Below are 21,747 nucleotides of genomic sequence, written 5' to 3'. Positions count from 1 at the left end.
GTTTAAAGCTCGATGAATTTTTATACATTGTGCAATCTGTACCCAGATCTAGAAACTAAATGTTATCTTAAAATTTCCCTTTATGCACCCTTGAAGCTGTACCCCCTAAGGTAATGATTTCCCCTGTCTTTCAGTGCTCATGTGTACCACTCATGCATATCATTAAATTAAAAAAATTATTGTGTGTTTGTGAATGATGGCAGGTTGGGGGTGGGGAATCCCTCATACCATGGTGTGCATGTGGGGATCAGACAGCTTTGTTGAGTTGTTTTTCACTTTTCACCTTTAAATGGGTTCCAAGGATTGAACTCAAGTTGCCAGGCTGTGTGGCAGGCACCTTTACTGGCATGGCCATCTCCCTGGCCCAAATATAAGTTTTGAGACTTAACAAGAGCATTTCATAAGGAGAATAACAGGGAATGAACCTTCCCCCTGCCTTTCTTCATTGGTCATTTTGTGTTTAAGAACTCACTCATATTTAATGTAATTGCATTTTTTCTTGTTATTTACTAGTGTACGAATCTACCACAGGAAAATTAACTATTTAGGGTATTATAAATAAAATGAAACATTTAAATTGTGAGTAAATACTGTTTGGCTACTGGTGCTACTCTGCTTTTCCATGTAACTTGAGAAAAAGAATATTATTAATCAAATAAGCAGATAAAAAACTTAGAATTTGTCGTATTGTGGTTTAAGTTTTACATGTGGCTTAATTGTATTCACATATAATTATGAATTTAGAGGGTTTTTTTTTGTCTGAATCTCATATGAGGATTGCCTACACCAAATTGGCAAGAAGCATCTGTTGATAGGGACTGATTTTTTTGTTTCTCACTTTTATAAAGGTTTCTGTCACCCATGAGTAGATGTAGAAACTGAGTCCCAAATGTGAAGTGTTTGTGCTGTCTGAGCATAAGACCCTGTACACAGAGTCAGCAAGATAGAACTTGATGGTATGAATAAATGATTTAAACTGAGTTGCATTGTGGTTCACTCTTTTAGAATACTTTTAAATCAGTAACCAGTTTTTGTAACAAAGCTGCATATTTAAGACACATTTTGTTTCTATTTATTGCTATATATACTTTTTGAAAGGTGAAGAAGACAACATTGTTTTCTCAAAAGAACCATTGGACATTGTGGAAACTCGGGAAGAAGAGACCGTGCAGAAAGACTGCAGGGAATTGTCTTTGGAAGGTGATAATCACCTAGTGGAAGAGGCACAGCAACAAAATGTAAAAGATAAACTTTCAATATCATTATTTTAGGTGAAATACCATACGAGTTAGTGCTGGCTTCATTATTTTTACATAGAACATAATAACCAATGTAATGGCATTTTAATTTTTTCATTGAGCAATAAATATTCACAATTATTGAAATAATGCCAGGGTCATAAATAATAGTTCTAAGCCTATCATCCAGGAACACCAAAGATTTACTTTTGTATGAATATTTAATTTTATGGTAGATATATTTCATTCTCTTATTGCTTAATTGTATTTAAATGCAAAGACCATATGCATAGCCATTAAAAAAAACAGAGAATAATTATTTGCATGGGCTAGCAAGTTGGCTCAGTTGGTAAAGGTGCCTGGTGATCTGAGTTCAATCCCTGGATCTGCATGGTGGAAGGAGAGAACTCTGAATCTAAAAAATTATCTCTGACTTTCACACACACACACTGTGTCACATATGTGAATACATATATACAAAATATAAAGAATGGAACAATTACTTCTAGTAGTACCATTTTCCTGAAGTTCAGTATATAAGTTGCGAGGACAAAATCCCATTCATGTACTTGGGGAGACTATCCTAGTAAGTACTACTGTAATGAGACAAGTTTTTTTCTTATATTTTGTTACATATAATTTCTAAAATGAAAATAATGGATTTTTAGATTGACATAGTCATTTGGAAATAAAATGCTTACTTATATAACCAATGTATAATCAGCCTTCTGATGCTAAGAAGACGTGTTTAAAGTTTTCTCGAGATGGCATTTAACAAATAGAAGAAATAGAAGGCAAGCTGAATATTTGAGAAAACCACTACAGAAATATGGCTGTTTGTCAATGTTCAGTTCTAAGTATTCTCATTTAGATGTGGGTTTAAAATTATGTGTGCTCACACATAACATACAATAATAATCTTTTAAAATGCTTTTATACTGACTAATAATATTGAAATGATAATATTTTAGATGTATTGGTTTGAATAAAATAAATGACTTAGGTTCGTTAAAAACAAAAACAAACAAACAAAAAACAAATATTTGTAAAGGATAAAGTTGTTTTTTCTCCTGTGTTCAGATTGACCAGGAAGTGTTCCTGAACCCGATGTTAGTAGAAGACTATGACTTGTTAATAGAAAAGATGAGCAACTGGAATTTTCAGATTTTTGAGCTTGTAGACAAGATGGGAGAAAAATCAGGAAGGATTCTCAGTCAGGTTTGTTTTCATATCTCTACTTTATTATTATAATTTTTTCTCATATTTATAAAAGCAAAATCTAAATCATGATACTATTTTAAGTAAAAATTCAGAAATGGCATTGTCATTAAATTTATCTTTTCAGGTAGACCTCAAAACATGCAGCTAAGTGTACATGATACACATATGTGTTATGTATTATATGTTTTATAAATGTGTAATATAAATATTTATATATGAAAATCATTGATTTGACTATTTGCAATGTCTTTCAGTAAATTTCGAATAAAAAGCTAAAGAGAAGTCAGGAAAAAAATTTATATTGGAACATGATACATGTGATAAAATTTCTTTGCTTTTCTTCCTTTTTTATTGTTTGGGAAAAAATAATTTTTGAGAGGCTTACAATGAACTAACTTAAAAAGATGCACTAAGATTTGGAGAGATGGCACAGTGATTAAGAATACTTGCTGCTCTTCCAGAGGACCTGAGTTTGGATCCCAGTTCTTCTGTCAATTGGCTCAAAACTGCCTGGAACGTCAGCTCCAGGGGATCCAACAGCTTCCTCTGTCCTCCTCAGGAACCATCACACACCTGGAACACCCCCCCCCCCCCAAGCATAATAAAATAAATATGATGGATCTGGTGCCACAGTCTGTAATCCCAGTTGATTGAGAGGCTGAGGCAGGAGGATCTCAAATTCAAGGCCAGCTTAGACAACTTAATGAGACTGTACTCTAAAAACCGAGATTTTTGACTGTGGACATAACTCAGTGAATAGAGTTCTTGCCTAGCATGTGGGAGTCTCAGGGTTCAATCCCAATATCTCAAGAAAAATAAGATATATGCATGGTTATATTTCTAAATATACCACAAACTGAGCTACAGAGAGACATTCTGATTTTTAAAGTGAGCTTCATTTTATTTTACATTTAGGTTATGTATACTTTATTTCAAGACACTGGTTTATTGGAAACATTTAAAATTCCCACTCAAGAATTTATGAACTATTTTCGTGCATTAGAAAATGGCTACCGAGATATTCCTTGTGAGTATTGGCATACCTGGTTAAGTTCTAATAACATGTCTTTCTCTTCAGATAAGCCCCTAAATATTGTTTGAAATACACATTAGAGAATTTTTTAGTAGATATTTAACAAGAGTATTTATATCCTATTACCTGGTGTTAACTTACTTGTTAATTCTGATATGTCTCCTAAGCCTGCCTTCCTTATAAATTTATTGTATATAAAATAGATTATAATATCAATACTTATTTATACTAAATTTTGTTCACTTACATGTTGTATGGTACATATCATTTTGTGTGTATGTATGTGTGTGCCTGTGTGTGTGTGTGTGTGTGTGTGTGTGTATGTGTGTGTGCACTTGTGTTGTGGGTGTGCAGGTACATGTGTAGGACAGACTAACTGAGGTCTACTTTTTCTTGAAACTCACCAAGTAGCCCAGGCTGATTGGTCACTGAGAGTCCCCAGGATCTTCCTGTCTCTGCCTGCCCTACACTGGGTGTGCAACTGTACACCACAGGGCTTGGCTTTTTTTTTTTTCTTTTTAAAATCTGAGTTCTGGGGCTCAACTCAGGTATTTGTAGTTGCAAAGAAAATATTTTACTAACTGAACCATTTCTTTAGCGCAGTATATATCTTATATATAAATTCTTTGAGTGTCTTATATTTTTTAGTATTTATTGATATTAAACCAACAGTTTCAGAAAATTGTTCATTTAAAAAGATATAAAACTTACTCATATTTTTTTATTTTAAACTATGTTCTGACTTAAGGGATGCTTTGAACTTTTATACTGAATATGAATGGAATTTCATGTTAGGAAATATATCTTTTTCTTTGTGTTAGACCTTTTTATAGTTCCATTCATATGAACACATGGGTAAATTATTCCCAAATTAGCATAACTAATAAGACTGCTTAATAGTTTAAAGTGAATAACTCTATTCAAGCTTTAATTTCCATTTAATCTTTATAGGAAACCTAAAAGATGAGTATTTCTAATTTTTTTGGTAAAACATAGGTATGCAGACTATATAATTGTTCAGTGAGCAAAACTATTTTTCTGTGTGTGTGTGGGGGGGTGTATGTGTATGTGTATAGAGGTGGATATGCCTATGTGCACACAAAGAAACTAGAGTATGACTTTGGGTAACCTCTGTATCACTGTCTTTGAGAACCTGTATCTATGCTGAAGACCAGGCAAGCTCCCACAATCCTCTTCTCATTCCCCCCATCCCACCCCCCACCCCTGGCCACCACCAAAGTACTGAGATTATAGTTCATATACAGTTATGCCCAGCTTTTCACTTGGGTGCTGGGCTCTGACCTTAGATCTTCATGCTCGCATGAAGTGCTCTTGTCCACTGTCCATCTTTCCTGTTCCCCAAACTATTGTGTCTCCATAATCCAAATACCACATGTTATAAAAGCAATGAAATAGAAATCTCAGTAATTTTTTCATACCTTTCATTTATCTTTGTCTTCTCTGTCTGTTCTTTGGGCTCTTACTATGTTTTTGTATTTTATCTGAAAACTTCTAAAAGTTTTTTTTTTTTAAATCTTTTACTATACCAAGATATCTTAAAAATAGAACAAAATATAATTGTGTAAAATTCCTTTAAGTAATATGTCTTACTTGCTGGAATATAGTATAACTAGACATTTTTTTCACTTTTCAATTGTCTTATGCCAAACCTAAGCAGAATGGTGCTATAATAAAATTTCTTGTTAATTTCAGATCACAACCGTATACATGCCACAGATGTCTTACATGCTGTTTGGTATCTGACAACACGACCAATTCCTGGCTTACAGCAGAGCCACGATAATCATGAAGCAGAGACCGAAACAGGTACTCCCTTCTATAAATCTTTCTTTTAATTATTTAATTAGAAATAATAAATGAGGCTGTCTTATATAATAGCCTCTATTCTCTAAAATTTTTTAAAGTAAACTTTGGTACATGTAAAAGATTGTGTAAGTTACAGTACTTAACATGACATAAAAATTTTAAACGTTACTATCTTAAGTACTAAATTATGATCCAGAACTACTGTATGCAACATCTTTCCTTCTCTTCTCTCTGTACCAATATAGTCATTGTCTTTTTGTTTCAGGTCTATAATGTATGTTTAAAATATATAATAATACAAAACCAAAGGAACATGTTTAAAAATATCACAGAAGTATTTAAGTGATACTTAAAATGTTTGCAAACATTGTAATTTAGGTTTCAAAAACCTAATACTGTCCTTCATCATAAATATCACTGTTTAAATAAGCCCCATATATTATAAGGTCCTATATCTCTTATTTGAACTTATAAAAGAGTGAAATACTCTAGTAAAATACATCTACCAGAGTAGCGTTTGTATGGAATACAAAATTGCACATTCTGTAGTCTATTTTCTTCCTATCTATTACACTGGTGAGATAGTGCTGAGTAGCTCCTGTTGACTAAGAAGTAATGAATGAGTGTTGGAGAGATAGCTCAGAAGTTCAGAGCACTTGTTCTTCCAGAGAACCCAGGCTCATTTCCAGCACTCCTGTTGGATGGTTCACAGTCCAGCTCCAGGGGATCTTTAGGCCTCTTTTAGCTTTGGCAGTCATTGTGCTCATGAGTGCACGTACCAACCACACACACATACACACACACACACACACACACACACACACACACACACACACACACACACCTCTACCTGCCACAATCCTTTGACACTAAGGCTGTGGATTTTATGTGCTACCCAGAGTATGAAAACCATATGAAATATTTTCCACTTGTGTAAGTTGCATTTCAAGATGACTGACCAATCCAGCAATGCTCATGGTATTTTTTGCAGATAGGTTTCCTTTCTGGAGCCTCTGTAGACCACTGAAAGGGAATTACAATGTATCAGTCCATAAGTTTTTAGATAAAATCAAGCTGTCTTCCTTAGACAGCTATTCTCCTTTTGGTAAAAGTTCCTAGATTATTACTGTATTATGATGTATTTTGAAAAACTGGCCATGGGACCTATATTACTGCATATAGGGTCTTCTGATCCTCTCCTTCCTTTATCCATATTTATGACTTCATGGAAAGGTTTTTGGAACTTGTTAACTGAAGGAAGACCAAAAGGCCAGGTTTACTGATGGATCTTTGTGTGTGCCTTCTGAAAGTAGATGAGTATAGCTTTATAGGCTTAGACAAGGGAGTCGTGTTGATTAGATAACAGGGAGAGTTAAAATTTACCAATGAACAGTACATGAAGTGGCCAATCTTGTACACTTGGCCTAGAAAGAGAAAATTTTAGAGGAAAGGATCTATACTCATTTTTAGCCAGTGGCTAAAAGCTTTAGAAAGAAAAAGATTAGAGATTTGTCCAGAAGGAGTTCTAGGAAAGAGGTTTGTGTGTAGAACTCCTCAGAGTAAGCACTGAATGAGGGATATTAGTTTTCTATGTGAATATGTAGTGTCTTAGGGTTTACTATTGCTGTGAAGAGACACCGTGACCCCAGCAACTCTTACCAAGAAAACATTTAATTGGGGTGACTTGCTTACAGTTTCAGTGGTTCAGTCCTTTATTATCATGATGGGGAACATGACAGTATACAGGCAGACATGGTGCTGGAGCTGAGAGTGCTATATTTTGCAGGCAGCAGGAAGTCAACTGACTTGTCACACTGAGAGAAGCTTGAGAAAAAGAGAGCTCTGTAAACAGACATTTCCTGTCCCAACTACCTGTTTCCAAATATCCGGCAGCTGCTTCCCAAATGACCACACAGAAGCTTATGTTAATTATAAATGCTCAGCCAATAGCTCAGGCTTAATACTAATTAGCTTTACACTTAAATTAACCCATAATTCTTATCTATGTTTAGCCATGTGGCTTGGTACCTTTTCTCAGTATGACATTCTCATCTTGCTTCTCTGCATTTGCTGAAACTCTGACTCTGCCCTTCCTCTTCCCAGAATTCTATTTGGCTGTCATGTTCAATTTCTTCCTGCTCAGCTGCCAGCCAATCAGCTTTTTATTAGCAAATGAGAATAATACATATTCATAGTGTAGAAAAGGATTGTTACTTCAGTTGAGGCAGGACCAAGCCCCTCCCCACTTTATCAGGGGTGAGTAAGATGTCTGACTATAGGTAATGGGATCCAGAAAGCTGGCTCATGCACCAACAATTCTGATCACACTGCCAGGGGCCCCTCAAAACAGACCCAGCTACACAAATGTCTCCCGTATGCAGAGGGTCTAGTCTGGTCCCATGCAGGTTCCACAGCTGTTGGTCTAAAGTTCATGAGTTCCTTTGAGCTTGGTTCAATTGTCTCTGTGTTGGAGAAGGGGATGAGAGGTGGAAGGAAGGTGGAGGGAGCAGGAAGGATGAGAGGGGGATCTGTGGTTGGTATGTAAAATGAATTTTTTAAAAAAATTAAAAAAAAGAAAGGAAAAAAGAATTGTTCCACAGAAGACCTCAAAGCCTGCCCCCACTATGACACACTTCCTGCAACAGGCCACACCTCCTAATAATGCCACTCTTTTTGAGGGCCATTTTCTTTCAGAACACCAGTTCATGCACACACACACACACACACACACACACACACACACTCACTCACATACCCTAATACTTTGGAGAAGCTTCACAAAGAAAATTACTTAACAGTATTTACTGTGGAGGTTTTCAGTAATCAACTGGATGAAGTGATCTCTTCCCATGATCATTATCAATCTCTTTCCCCTGTCTACTCGAGCTGTCATGCAGTAGGCTTATGAATACAACAGCAAAGATAGTAAGAGTAAAGCATATGTATGGGCTCAGTGTCATGGGCTTTTTCTCTTTTAGCTTGGCCTGGCTCAGTTCTCTGCTGAATACTCACCTTGCTAAGAGCAGAGACTAATGATAAACCCTCAGTTTGACTCCATTCCCTGGGGGGATCCAGGCATCTCTAGTGGTAGGTTTATTACAGTGGATTCTTTCTTAATGGAAGATATAGAATTGCCGTCACTGTCCTCAACAGTGAATTTACTGGTGTTTATTCATTATGTTATTATAGACAGTATTACATCAGGTCAAAGAACTAATTTTCCTATATAAAATAAAAGCTGTAGCAAGGAGCATATGTCCATAGGACTTACTGCTCTCCCCCAAATCATACCAGCCCACCGCTAGACTGCGTCAATGATGCGATGACACATTATGAACTCTGATGTGGCAATTGTTAGGTGTAAACATTTTGTGGAGTTAGAGTGCTATTTCCCAAGATGTTTGTTTTTGTTTTCTGAGACAGTGACCAATACATGGTACCTTTTTTCTAAGCCCCAAATAACACTTAATTTTTTTATGTTTTTGCTCATGTCTTTTGTGTCTCATTTTTGGGCAGTTTTCCTTAACTCAAGATCATAGGAGAATATATTTTCTTTAAAGCATTTCATAATTCTTCAGTTAAGCTTAGATCAGTTACCTATTTGTAGTTAATTCTGGGATGTAACATAACATAGAGGTCCAATACTATTTTGTGTACGATAACCCATTGTCTCAGTAGCATTTATTTGTTTCATTTGTGTGTGTGTGTGTGTGTGTGTGTGTGTGTGTATGATGTTAAGGAAAGAACCCTGGGCCTTGTGGATGCTAGCTAATCATTCTACTGAGCTACAATCCTGAGTTTTTGATAGTATCTATTAAAGAATTCCTTACATTTTAAATATAGTGGACTCTTAGATGTTATGACATCAGTGAGTTTACCTTATAAAAATGCTGTGACCATGAGGTAATATGTAAAAGTTCCTACTGTCATGCAGAGTGCATAGTTATCTCTCAACGCTCTCTTGATACCCTTAATGAAAGTCAGTAACCATAAATGTCAAAGTATTTTTCTGAACTTTCAGTTCTATTTCATTTATCTGTATTTGTCTTTATAATAGTACCGCATGTCTTTATCACTTGAGCTGTGTAGTAAGCTTTGAAATTAGGAAATATGAATTCTCTAATGTTCTTTTTTTTTCTTTGCGATGATTTTGGCCATTCACAGTCTCTTGTATTTACATATTAATTGTATACTCGGTTTATATTTTTATGTTAAAAAAAGCCAGCCTTTAACATGTATATATATGTATGTATATATATACATATATATATATGTATATATATATATATGTATATATATATAACTGAATCTGCAGAACACTTTGCAAAACACTGCCATCTTAATGTTAAATTTCTGTCAGACTTATATGCACTGGTGTATCAAAAACCTATTGACTAAGCTCTAGGTAATTACTGAGTTTTTATTTTGTTTTGATTTTTACATGTTGTTTTTGATTTTCCATTGTTGTTGTTTGTTGTTTTAACACAATATCCTGTATATCCCAGATGATACTTGAACTCTGAAGTGCTGGCATGTACAGGCCTGCAGTACCATTCTTAACTAATTTTTTAGTTTTATAGGGATATGTTTTGCCATTTTGATTTTTAATACTTAGTTTATAGTTATAAGGGAATCTGTAATGAATATAATAGAAGAAAATGTTCAGGATATTGGCCTGATACTAATAATTAAAGTCCTTTTCATAGCAGTTTGACTACATAATCCATATCCATAAATTTAACTGTTTTTTTTTTTACAATTATTTTAAGGAGTGTTAGAGTACAGTTTTCTAAAACTCAGTATATATTGGAAACATAAACAGTATGAAAATAATGGATACTTTAAAATTATCGTTAGTGTTTTAAAGTCTTGTTATAACAAATATTGACTCATTATGATTAAGAAATCATTTGGGCCGGGCGGTGGTGGCGCACGCCTTTAATCCTAGCACTCGGGAGACAGAGGCAGGTGGATCTCTGTGAGTTCAAGGCCAGCCTGGTCTCCAAAGCGAGTTCCAGGAAAGGCACAAAGCTACAAAGAGAAACCCTGTCTCGAAAAACCAAAAAAAAACCCAAAAAAACAAAAAACACAAAAACAAGAAATCATTTGGACTTTGACAAGGCATTATTTCTAACTGATGAACACAACCAAGGATGTCTTGTATCTCTTTTATCTTTTGTTTTATGTGCTGTCTACTGTGTCTTTTACTTTTTGTAATTTCTTCAAATCCTTTTAGCAAAAATGATGGCCTGATCATGTAGGCTTGGCTAATAAACAAAAGGAGCAGCTGGTGAGGTGTTGAACCGGAAGCACTCTGTGAGGAGAGAACATGCTGTTTCTAACAGGAGGAAACAGAAGAATGTTCCCTGAGTAGTTCTCAGTGTTTCAGGCCTTTTCATGTTCATATGTTTTGTTCTATTCCATTGTAAAAGAACTTCATGGGAGGGAAAAGAAGGGCAAAAGAAATTGTAGTTAGGGCAACAAATGAAATAATTCTTGAGGATGAGATTTGAAAAGCATTGTCTGTACTGAGGAGCTTAGTTTAGTGATGCAGCAAATTTCTACATGTTCATATTGTTTTTATAATCAAATTTTATTCTCAGGTTTTGTCCTGTTAGATCCTTTTCTATGACTAGTATATATATTTAAAATCCTTGTTAAAATGTTTTCATCCAATATATTTGGATCATATTCTTTCTCCTACCCCAATTCCTCCTAGGTCCTCCATACCGCCCTATCTACCCAACTACTTGTTCCTTCTTTCTGCCTCTCAAAAAAATTGGGAAAAACAACAACAAAAAGAAAATCAAAACAGGCAGCTTTTAAAAAAGAAAATTAGACAAAAAAATAACAAGACAATATACACACACAAAACAAAATATGGAGTCTGTTTTGTGTTAGTTAACTACCCTCGGGCATGGGGCCTGTCCTCAAGTGTGCTCGATATATACCCACTGACACTGCATTGGAGAAGATTGATTTTCCCTTTCCTAGGAGGTATCAGTTGTAGGTATCTTCTTGGTTAGGGGTGGGACTCTGTACACACTTCCCCTTCTTGGTGTTAGGGTTTTCTATGACTACTATATTTAGCCCTTTAAAACAAGTGTTTAGAAAATTATAAATTTAGAGTTTCTAGAAATTAATTAGCCTGAGCAAGAGAACATCATCCTGGTGTCAGAACTCTCTAATGGCCTGCAAGATAAACAGTAGGAAAAGTATACTCTTTAAGTCCTTTGAGTCTATTTAAGTTCAACAAGTTAGTACTGATTTGGGAAATCCCATCCTTAGCATAATTGTCAGGAAGTTACACCCTAATGTTGGTTTGCTGGTTTTTGTCACACAGATTCAGATGGTAGACTTGGTTCTGGACAGATCGCTTACATTTCTTCAAAGAGTTGCTGTATTCCAGATGACAGTTATGGCTGCCTGTCTTCCAACATTCCTGCTTTAGAATTGATGGCTTTGTATGTGGCAGCTGCCATGCACGATTATGATCACCCAGGAAGAACAAACGCGTTTTTAGTGGCTACAAATGCACCTCAGGTAGGAGAGAAATGTTTTGAAGCTTCACAGTAGTTCTGAAAGTCTTTCTAACACATTGCATTTCCCTCTATAATCCTGTTGTCATTAGGCTCTTCATTGATATTAACTGATGAAAATACATGATGATGAATGCTAAGGGAATTTGGAAAAATTAGTGTCTTCAGCTATAAAAAAGGAATAAATAGTTTATGAAATAACTTCATGTTTCATGAATTCTAGATCTTGATAGAAATATTTTTTTTTTTTTTTTTTTTTTTGGTTTTTCGAGACAGGGTTTCTCTGTGTAGCTTTGCGTCTTTCCTGGAACTCACTTGGTAGCCCAGGCTGGCCTCGAACTCACAGAGATCCGCCTGGCTCTGCCTCCCGAGTGCTGGGATTAAAGGCGTGCGCCACCACTGCCCGGCTGATAGAAATATTTTTGTCTTTAACGAAATCAGTAAAACTCTGACTGGATCTTTGTTCCTTCTGACTGGATCCATAGTATGGCTGAAAGCTATAATGGCCAAGGATATCATTAATGGTTTTGTTCTTCCCATTTCTCTCCTAACATTTGTCTTAATATCTTGATCTTCAGTCTTTTAGCTATAAATATATTAGTGTACTAACAATTTTTTCTGGGACTAGTGAGGCACCTTACCAGATAATGGCACCTCCCTCCAAGTGTGATAATCAGAGTTTGATCTCTGAGGCCCACTTAATAGAAAGAGAGAACCAGTTACCCACAAGCTGGCCTCAGACCACCACAAATGTGCCATGGCATGCACATGTATCCCCACCCACATACACAGATATGTACATACAAATGTGTTAAAAGATACATAATAATTTATTTTGGTGTAATATTTATATGGAAGGAATATAGCTGATAAAGTACAAATTCTGTTAGGGTCACAGAACAGTTTAAATCAAGTAGTATGAGTTCCCACCTTGAATACTGTAACTGCAATAGCTTTAAACATGAGGACTTAGAACTAAACATATGGCTTTTAGAAGAATTTAATGTGATTTGAGGTGTTCGTTTGTGTAGGAGATTGCTGCAGTGTTTTATGTATGTTTCTAACCATATGCCTTACATAGGGACTTATTACTGTTTCTGATGAATTCCTGTCTCCACTTTATCACTCTGTTTTAACCTCAGTTCTTACCTTTTCATCATTTGTAGGCATTTTCTGTTCCTCTTTTTATCTGTCTTCTTTAAGCAAGCAGGCCAACAGTTTTAAATATAGGAGATAAATTCTTTTAATTTCAAGTTGAATGATTTAGGTATGTATGTGTGTGTTAGATACACACACACACACACACACACACACACACACACACACACACACAGAGAGAGAGAGAGAGAGAGAGAGAGAGAGAGAGAGAGAGAGAGAGAGAGAGAGAAAGAGGTTAGGAGGACCATATAATTTCTCTATTGATACTTAATTAATACCTCATAATTTCTATAGTAAGCTTCTGATAACTTTAAATGTGATTATTGATATTTGTTCACTTTGTAAGTATTATTTGGGAGACATACATATTTGCAGTACCATTCTACAAATTCAGAGGCCATTCTAACCTTCATATAATGTTGGATTGACTTACACATTTGGTAAATTACAATCCTTTGGGGAAAGCACTTGGAGACTTGTATTTGATTTCTGGTTGCCCACTTGTTCCCGAGGTGTGTGAATGTTAATGAAAGTTTATCTCTTGGGGCTGAGAGAGGGCTCACCTCTTAAAAGGTCTGTGCTGAAATCATGAGGAACTGAGTTAAGATCCCTAGAACTCTTAAAAAGCCAGGCATAGTGGCATGTTCTTGTAACCCCAGCTTTGGATGGGGAAGGCCAGTGGGTATCTCTGAAGCTTATTGGCTAGCTTGTCTACCCAAACAGTGAGCTACAGAAGGTTCACAAAGGGACTGTCACAAAAATAAAGATAGTTATCAAGAAAGAGATTCACCATCAACCTCTGGCTTCTACATGCATTTGCACACACATGTGCACCCATCTAAGTATGTATAACACACAAAGTTTTCCATTGGAACAAAAATTGTGATATTAAGGGTAAAAAGAAACAACATATAAAAAGTATGTTTTTATAAAAAAATTGTTACTCTGATAAAATATCTAAAGCAGATACCATGTAAAAAGGAATGGTTTATTTTGGCTCATCATTTCAGAAGTTTCAGTTTACAAGGTCAGCAGGTCACATTGCTTTTGGCCTGTGTGGATGTAACTCATGGTGAGGTGTCTGTAGTGAAGCAAAACTCTTGTGTCAGGGCAGTCAGCATATGAAAAAGATAGGAAGAGACTGGCATCCAACAGTCCTTTCCAAGGGCATGCCCAGTGACCTAAGTCTTTCATTTACCTTCAGGCAGAAGACTCTTAAAATATCAGAGGAAGCTGCCTGAAGAGAATGAGTCACTAGTGTGGGTATCAGTCCTCAGACTAAATAATTCTCAATATAGAAGTGTGGTAGGTGGCACTCAGCTATTCACATTCCCAGAGTTTCTTCTAATTCAGAGACAGCTCCTTACAGCACAGTTCATTCTCATATCCACAGGTGACTTGGTCTTTCCTCAACCTGTTCTTAGTTTTCCCATGAATTTGAAGTTTCTAGTATGGAGATCATATATGGACTCTGCTACTGATTCTGATTTTTGCTCCCATTTTATTTCTCTTTAAGTAATTTCCAAGGACAGTTTGTGCAGTAAAGGAACTGGAAACTTACTCTTTTATTTTACTGCCCTGGCTCTGAGAGATTTTAAAGCCAGCTAGCTAGCTTCAAAAAATACTCATTGAAGAGTGTGTTAAAAACATTATTCTGAGCCGGGCGGTGGTGGCGCACGCCTTTAATCCCAGTACTCGGGAGGCAGAGGCAGGCGGATCTCTGTGAGTTCGAGGCCAGCCTGGGCTACCAAGTGAGTTTCAGGAAAGGTGCAAAGCTACACAGAGAAACCCTGTCTCGAAAAACCAAAAAAACCAAAAAAACAAAAAACAAAAAACCCATTACTCTGTGTGTGTGTGTGTGTGTGTGTGTGTGTGTGTGTGTGTGTGTGTGCGTGTGTGTGTGTGCGCGCGCGCATGTGGGGGTTAGAGGACCAATTTCAGGGGGTTTCACCTTATGTGGGTTCCAGGGATTGAACTAGGTCATGAGGCTTGTGTAGTGAACACTTGTACCTGCTAAGCCATCTTACTGGCCCATGAACAATGTGTTTTAATGACCTGGGAGTTTCGTTACTTCTTTCTGATATGATGGAGCTGTTTTGATAGCTTATTGGTCTTCATTAAATTAAACATGAAATTTTCAGCACTGTTAAATATAAATTGTCCCTTTGTGAAGTTTTTGAAGTGAAGTCTTGTTAGGGGGATTTATGATGCTTAATTCTCTGAAGATTGATGGGAGGCTTTTTTATGTGTGTCATAACGGCTTAAATCATTCCATTGTGTAACATGATCACATGATGGCATGCAGGTGTGCTTACATCTAGACACTAGCTAATTTTCAGATAACAGATATAGGAATCAAGCTCACATATGTCTCACCTGATACTGCTTCCTCTGTTTTTCTGTTTTCCTTTCCTATTAGGCAGTAAAGACCGGAAAAACTTGAACAGAGTTTTGTTTCTGCTTCTTAATCCCTGGCCTTTAATATAACTTGACATGGGTGTTTTGTTTTTTTTTTTTAAATAATTACTGCTTCTTTGGCAATTTTGAAAATGTTTTAGTTTTTAGAGATGGTAGAAGCTTTAGAAATTCAGTATTCTACTGGTTCTGAATACCCCTCAGGGTTTTCTGCTGGTATGAGGGTAGAGAAAAGCGAGCTCATACTGTTGAAACCAGGATATTTATGATTTTACGTAGTTTATGCTTATCTTTCACTACTCAGGCACATCAGGAAGGGAATATAGACTACGTGCTCAGACACAGGGGTCTCTGGCTTACCCTGGATATCACTTCTTCCTCTTTAGTTAACTGTTGGCTGCAGAACAGAGCTGTATCCTAACCCTGTTCTGTATCCCAATGGATTTATTATCAGAAGCTTTACAAATTGAACGTTTACTTCAAATCACTCTTCCATCACTTGGGAGGCAACATGGTATTGCAGAGTATCTGAGGACAACTCTTATATTGTAAATGTGCACATCAGAAGGAAAGGTGTCCTTAGCCTCTTTGCACTTTTGTAAACCATTCCAGCCTTTCATCATAGATAGGAAAATCCTGGAACATGCCTCATTTGTGGTAGGTGCACATGATTCTGACCTGTTCTGACATTGACTTATTAAAGCTCCTGTATATAAGATGTGTGTCTCATTTTTCTTTATTCTTTTTAGGCAGTTTTATACAATGACAGATCTGTTCTAGAAAATCATCATGCTGCATCAGCTTGGAATCTGTATCTTTCTCGCCCAGAATACAACTTCCTGCTTAACCTTGATCATGTGGAATTCAAGCGCTTTCGATTTTTAGTCATAGAAGCAATCCTTGCCACAGATCTCAAAAAACATTTTGATTTCCTTGCTGAATTCAATGCCAAGGTTTGTTGTGTAAAGTAGTGTCTGATTTTGAAAGGGAAGTTGTTATTGTTAGTGTTATAAATGAAAGATGAGCTTTGATGTTAAGTTGAAATTACATTACATATGAAATAAGAGTAAATAACTGATATTAAATAATATTATCATACTATTATTTATTTATTTATTTTGATTTTTTGAGACTGGGTTTCTCTGTGTAGCCTTGGCTATCCTAGAACTCTCTCTCTAGACCAGGCTGGCCTTGAACTCACTGAGACCTGCCTCCTGAGTAGGTGTGTGCCACCACCACCCAGCTATCACGACATTTATTTATTTATTTATTTATTTATTATGTATACAGTGTTCTGCTTGCATGTGTCCTTGCAGACCAGAAGAAGGCACCAGATCTCATTATAGGTGGTTGTGAGCCACCATGTGGGTGCTGGGAATTGAACTCAGGACCTCTGGAAGAGCAGTCAGTGTTCTTAAGAGTTGAGCCATGTCTCCAGCCGTATCACACTATTTTAAATAAACATTTTTATTATTATGGAAATATGTCTTAAAATACTGCTGCTTTCTTTTGACAAATAGATGAATTTTATTGTGGCTTTCTTTTAAATATTAACAAACCAATTAATTATATCCAAAGTTTTTATAACAAACTTTGAGTTACTCAGTGCCAAGTGGGACATTTCGTGAAATTAAAGTTGTGTTTCTAAGAAGTATTAGTAATTTTCTACTGCTGACCTGGCAGAAGAGCAATGTCTCTTCTCTTCTCTTTGACAATGGTTTGTTTCCTCATCCCACAGCTGCTGTGTGTGTGTGTGTGTGTGTGTGTGTGTGTGTGTGTGTGTGTGTGGTCACTGTGCTGTGGATTGGGGAAAAGCAGCTCACACCCCCTCCCCTCAGAGAATTCATAGTCACTGTGGCATCTAGAATCACTAAACTGCTCTGACTGCTCAGTGATAATGACAGTGAGTGCCAGGGAGTAGAAAAAAGTTGAGAACCATTGTTTTACTTTCTTGAAAGAATTAGGCCCTGCCTCTTTATTGTTAGCTAGCAGGAAGCTGCTAATTCCTCAGTTTTTATTTCCAAGAGGAAATAAAAATCATACTAAATTTGCCTATCTAATAATGATAATTGCACTTAAATAATGCTAATTAATATTTACTTAGCCTTTATTATCAACCAGGCACTGTGTTTATTCATCCTTATGGCAGTGTTTGACAAGATTACCATCTCTTCTTTATAGAGGAAGAAATGGATTTGAATAGGTTAAATGCTGAATTAATATCCTTGTGAGTTAAGATTTAGACCATAGAGTTGAGTTTCTAAGACTCATGTCTTTGAACTGTATCTGCCTGTTACAGCTAAAACTGATTTTTTCTTAGCTCTTTTAAGTGTCCTTTAAAATAGAAATAGTTACAATTCTTATGATTTACAGATTCACATGTACATATATTTAATACACATTATATATACATACATATACACATACATACATATGCATTGTTATTCTCTGTGATAATTAATAATGAAACTGAAGCTGTTTTTTTTTTAAATAAAAAGCTATTCTTCATTTGAAACAAAATCTTATTACTATTTCAGTGGGACATTTTACCACATAGGTCCACGTTACAGTGTATTCTGATTTTAGGGAAGCATTTACTGAAATTTCTCCCTGTCCTTTGCACAGAAAACAATTTCAAGGTAATTGGTATTAACAAACGTTGGAAACTCCTTGTGACTCAGAACCTAAAACACAATTCTGTTTGTCTGAAATAGGCCAACGATGTAAATAGTAATGGTATAGAGTGGACCAGTGAAAACGACCGTCTCTTAGTCTGCCAGGTGTGCATCAAACTAGCTGATATAAATGGACCAGCAAAAGCTCGGGATCTACATTTGAGATGGACAGAAGGCATTGTGAATGAGTTTTATGAGCAGGTAAGATGAAACATGAGATTGGCGAGATTTTGAAGAGCTGCCATATGAAGAAAGCACCTTTGGGGTTTTGATTGCTACAGGAAGTGTAAGAGTTGCCCTGAAAGGGGTTAAACATTGCATGTACCCTGGCTCTTAGTGGTTTCTCAAGCCTACCTTTGCTGCTAATATTTTTTTTAAATTTTATGTGTATGGATATTTTTATTAATTATTTGAACATTTCATACAATGCATCTTGATTACACTCACTCCCCATTTCTCCCAAGTCCACCTTCCCATTGTGCCCCCCAAAACAATACAAACAAAAAGCCCCATCCAGTCCAATTTGTGTTGCCCATATATTCATTGGAGCATGGTCAAACTCCCAGTGGCCAGCAAATTGATGACTGTATTATATGTGTGCCTGGATCCTGTAGAAGTCAGAAGAGGACTTCAGATTCACAGGAAGTGAAGTTACAAGATGGTTGTTAGCTCCCATGTGGATGTTGAGACTTGAACTCAGGTCCTCTGAAAGAGCAGTCAGTGCTTTCAACAACTGAGCTATCTCTCTAACCATTACTGCTAGCATTTAAAGTAGCAAACAAAAATATATAGCTTATTACCTGTCTGAAATAAGTTGATTGTACTCTTGACTAAAGGTTTCCAAGGTCACTTTGAAACTGAGAATTTATAACTTAAAACAGTTGATTTCCAAATGAAGTAGTTTTTCCCCCTCAACATAATATTTTTATTAATTATTTGGGAATTTCATACAATGTATCCTGATCACACTCACTCCCCATTCCTCCCAAGTCCACTCTCCCACATTGTGCCCCCCCAAAACAAACAAAAAGCCCCACCAAGTCCAATTGTGTTGCCCATATACTCATTGGAGCATGGTCAAATTCCCAGTGTCCAGCAAATTGATGACTGCACTTGTAACTGAGAATGAAAAGAATGAAGGCTTCTGTGACAACACCCCTCCCTACCCCCTATGCCCCCCCCCAAATGAAACAGTCCAGACAGGAAGCTATTGAAGAGAGTCCTTAAAAACTATGATAAAGATGGTGAAGTGTACCATAGCTCTTCACAGTTGATGACTTCTAGTGGGGGTTGAGGAAGGACCAAATGAAGTAGATTTTAAGTGATTTTTATGGTCTTCTCAGAACATATTTAATCATCTAAGACATTTTCAAGTCTGTTATAGAAAGACTTTCTTTGTATTGGAAATATCTATGGGACAAAAGACCTGACAGAAAATAAATTAAAGGATAGAAGTGAGTTTAGAGTAGATACTGAGTGGTTTTCAAAAACTTGAATTATAAACATGCTATTTTTTTCATATCTTTTAAAATCTTGGCTTTAAAAGATTCTTACCCATTTGCAGAATCTGTGCCATTTTGGGGGGTGAGGGCATTCCCCATAATGTAGAAGAAAGATGATTTCCCTACAAGCTTCAAATGTAATTATCTTGAAAATATCAATACCACCCACCTATACTATATTCTTTTGGAGTCCTTGGCCTAACAACCATGAATACTCAAGATGTTTACAAAGTTAGAGCTCCTGTGTGTAAGAAAGTAGGAGTAATGAAGTTGAGTCTGTCTGATCATGCACACTTACCCTATGTTGTATTGTAAAAGGTACAATGTCTTTTACCCACCCTTGGAAGTTATAAAATACCATACTATGTAACGTGTTATTGAGAATGGGAATAGAAGCATGAAAGTTACATTATAATCTTAAACTAAGTAAATACAGTCATTTATTACTCCAAATCAAATAATTTAGCTTTAATGTATTAATTATAAACCATTAATGTTGATATTACAGAATGTTGCAGGTTGATAGTCAAATTATTAGTATTTATTTAAAAATATACATAGATATATCTTCCCTGTTAACTGAATATTAGCTGTACTAGTTGGTATAAACAGAATCTGAGAATACAGTTTTGTTTAAAATTTTTCAAATGGAGGAAAAACAGTAACTTCTTTTCCTCTGCTAGTAGTTGATGCAGTCTCTGGAACACCAGGTGAACATGTACTCATCAAGCCACACTCCATCCTAACAATAATTACAGTCATTAGTGTAGTGTAAAGATTGTTTTTATGTAGACTGTGTATTTTTAAAACCTCAAGATTCTGGGTGTAGTGGTGCACACCTTTAATCCCAGCACTCAGGAGGCAAAGGCAGATAGATCCCTGTGAGTTCAAGGCCAACCTTGTATACAAAGTGAATTCCTAGACAGACAGAGCTGTGTAGAGAGACACTTTCTAAAAACACCAAAAAGAAAGAAAAGAAAAAAAAACCCAAGGTAATTTTAATGGTAAACCTTTATGGTTGGATTTTTGGTGGTTAAATGTATTTTCCTTTTTGAAATGCTCAGGGAGATGAAGAAGCAACCCTCGGTCTACCTATTAGTCCCTTCATGGATCGTTCTTCTCCTCAACTAGCAAAACTCCAAGAATCTTTTATCACCCACATTGTGGGCCCTCTGTGCAATTCCTATGATGCTGCTGGCTTGCTGCCTGGTCAGTGGATACAAGCAGAAGAGGATGATGATACAGAAAGTGGTGGTGGTGATGATGATGATGATGATGATGATGGTGAAGAATTAGATTCAGATGATGAAGAAACAGAAGACAATTTAAATCCGAGTAAGAATAGAAGGAAACTATGTTTTATTTAATGCTATTAGCTACAAATGTTCCTTAATTTGGATTTAGACTTTTGCATCTTACAGATATGTTAACTCCTGTCTAAGTGTTCAGATTCAATAGTCAGGTTTTGGATAACTGTTGTGTTCTGGTACTATGTTACTTCTATGGTATAACAGGGACTCTTAATTAATGAAAACAGCATTTCTCATGATGCTTACCTCCAGAAAATGCTCATCTAAACATTTCTGAAGTGAGTCTTAGTAGTTAGACTCCTCATCTCACCGTCTTCAAACATCAGAACAGCTGGGGAACACAACTTCAATGAATCAAAACAGTGGGGAGAAAAAGAGAACAGAGCCCCTGGCTCTGAGAGAACCAAGGTTTTGATATTAAGAATGAGTTATATAGCAACATATTTTTCTGAATAAGAAGATAAGTGGAAAATAAAAAAAAAAATCTGTCTTTGAAACTGTTAATGAAATGTCACTTCCTGTTTATTTTAAAGTAAGATTTCAATTACACCTAGCTAGACACTTGTTTTTCCCTAAGTATACTAAGAATCAGAACTGTAACACAGTGTGAGTTCCGTTGTTATTTAGTGTAGATGCTGTTCAGCCATTGCTTGTCAGCGGGCTCCACTTGTATAAGTACCTTCTACCCTCTTCAGTCACAAATGCCTTATATTTAGGGCTAGCATAGCAGAGAATAATTTTATGCCAACTTGGGGTTGGCTGACTGGCTTTTCAAAATAAATAATATTCACCAGAGTACTGGTAATTACATTTAATTTACTACATTAAA

At 36.1% G+C, this 21,747-nt stretch overlaps 1 protein-coding gene across 1 annotated transcript in view; it reads left to right on the top strand.

Annotated features, from left to right (window-relative positions):
* The window catches only part of Pde3b (phosphodiesterase 3B), a 149,169-nt gene that overhangs the window by 124,385 nt on the left and 3,037 nt on the right, over window positions 1–21,747 (top strand). The window contains exons 8-15 of the mRNA XM_059268486.1: window positions 1,099–1,238; window positions 2,319–2,456; window positions 3,375–3,486; window positions 5,206–5,319; window positions 11,663–11,862; window positions 16,181–16,384; window positions 18,146–18,307; window positions 20,673–20,943. Coding sequence (XP_059124469.1) covers window positions 1,099–1,238; window positions 2,319–2,456; window positions 3,375–3,486; window positions 5,206–5,319; window positions 11,663–11,862; window positions 16,181–16,384; window positions 18,146–18,307; window positions 20,673–20,943 — 1,341 coding nt within the window. The remainder of the gene's footprint in view (window positions 1–1,098; window positions 1,239–2,318; window positions 2,457–3,374; window positions 3,487–5,205; window positions 5,320–11,662; window positions 11,863–16,180; window positions 16,385–18,145; window positions 18,308–20,672; window positions 20,944–21,747) is intronic.

The sequence above is a fragment of the Peromyscus eremicus genome, chromosome 1 (assembly GCF_949786415.1).
Source record: "Peromyscus eremicus chromosome 1, PerEre_H2_v1, whole genome shotgun sequence".
NCBI classification, from domain to species: Eukaryota; Metazoa; Chordata; class Mammalia; order Rodentia; family Cricetidae; genus Peromyscus; species Peromyscus eremicus.
The sequence above is the reverse complement of the archived record's forward strand: the minus strand, read 5'-3'. Positions and strand labels throughout refer to the sequence as shown.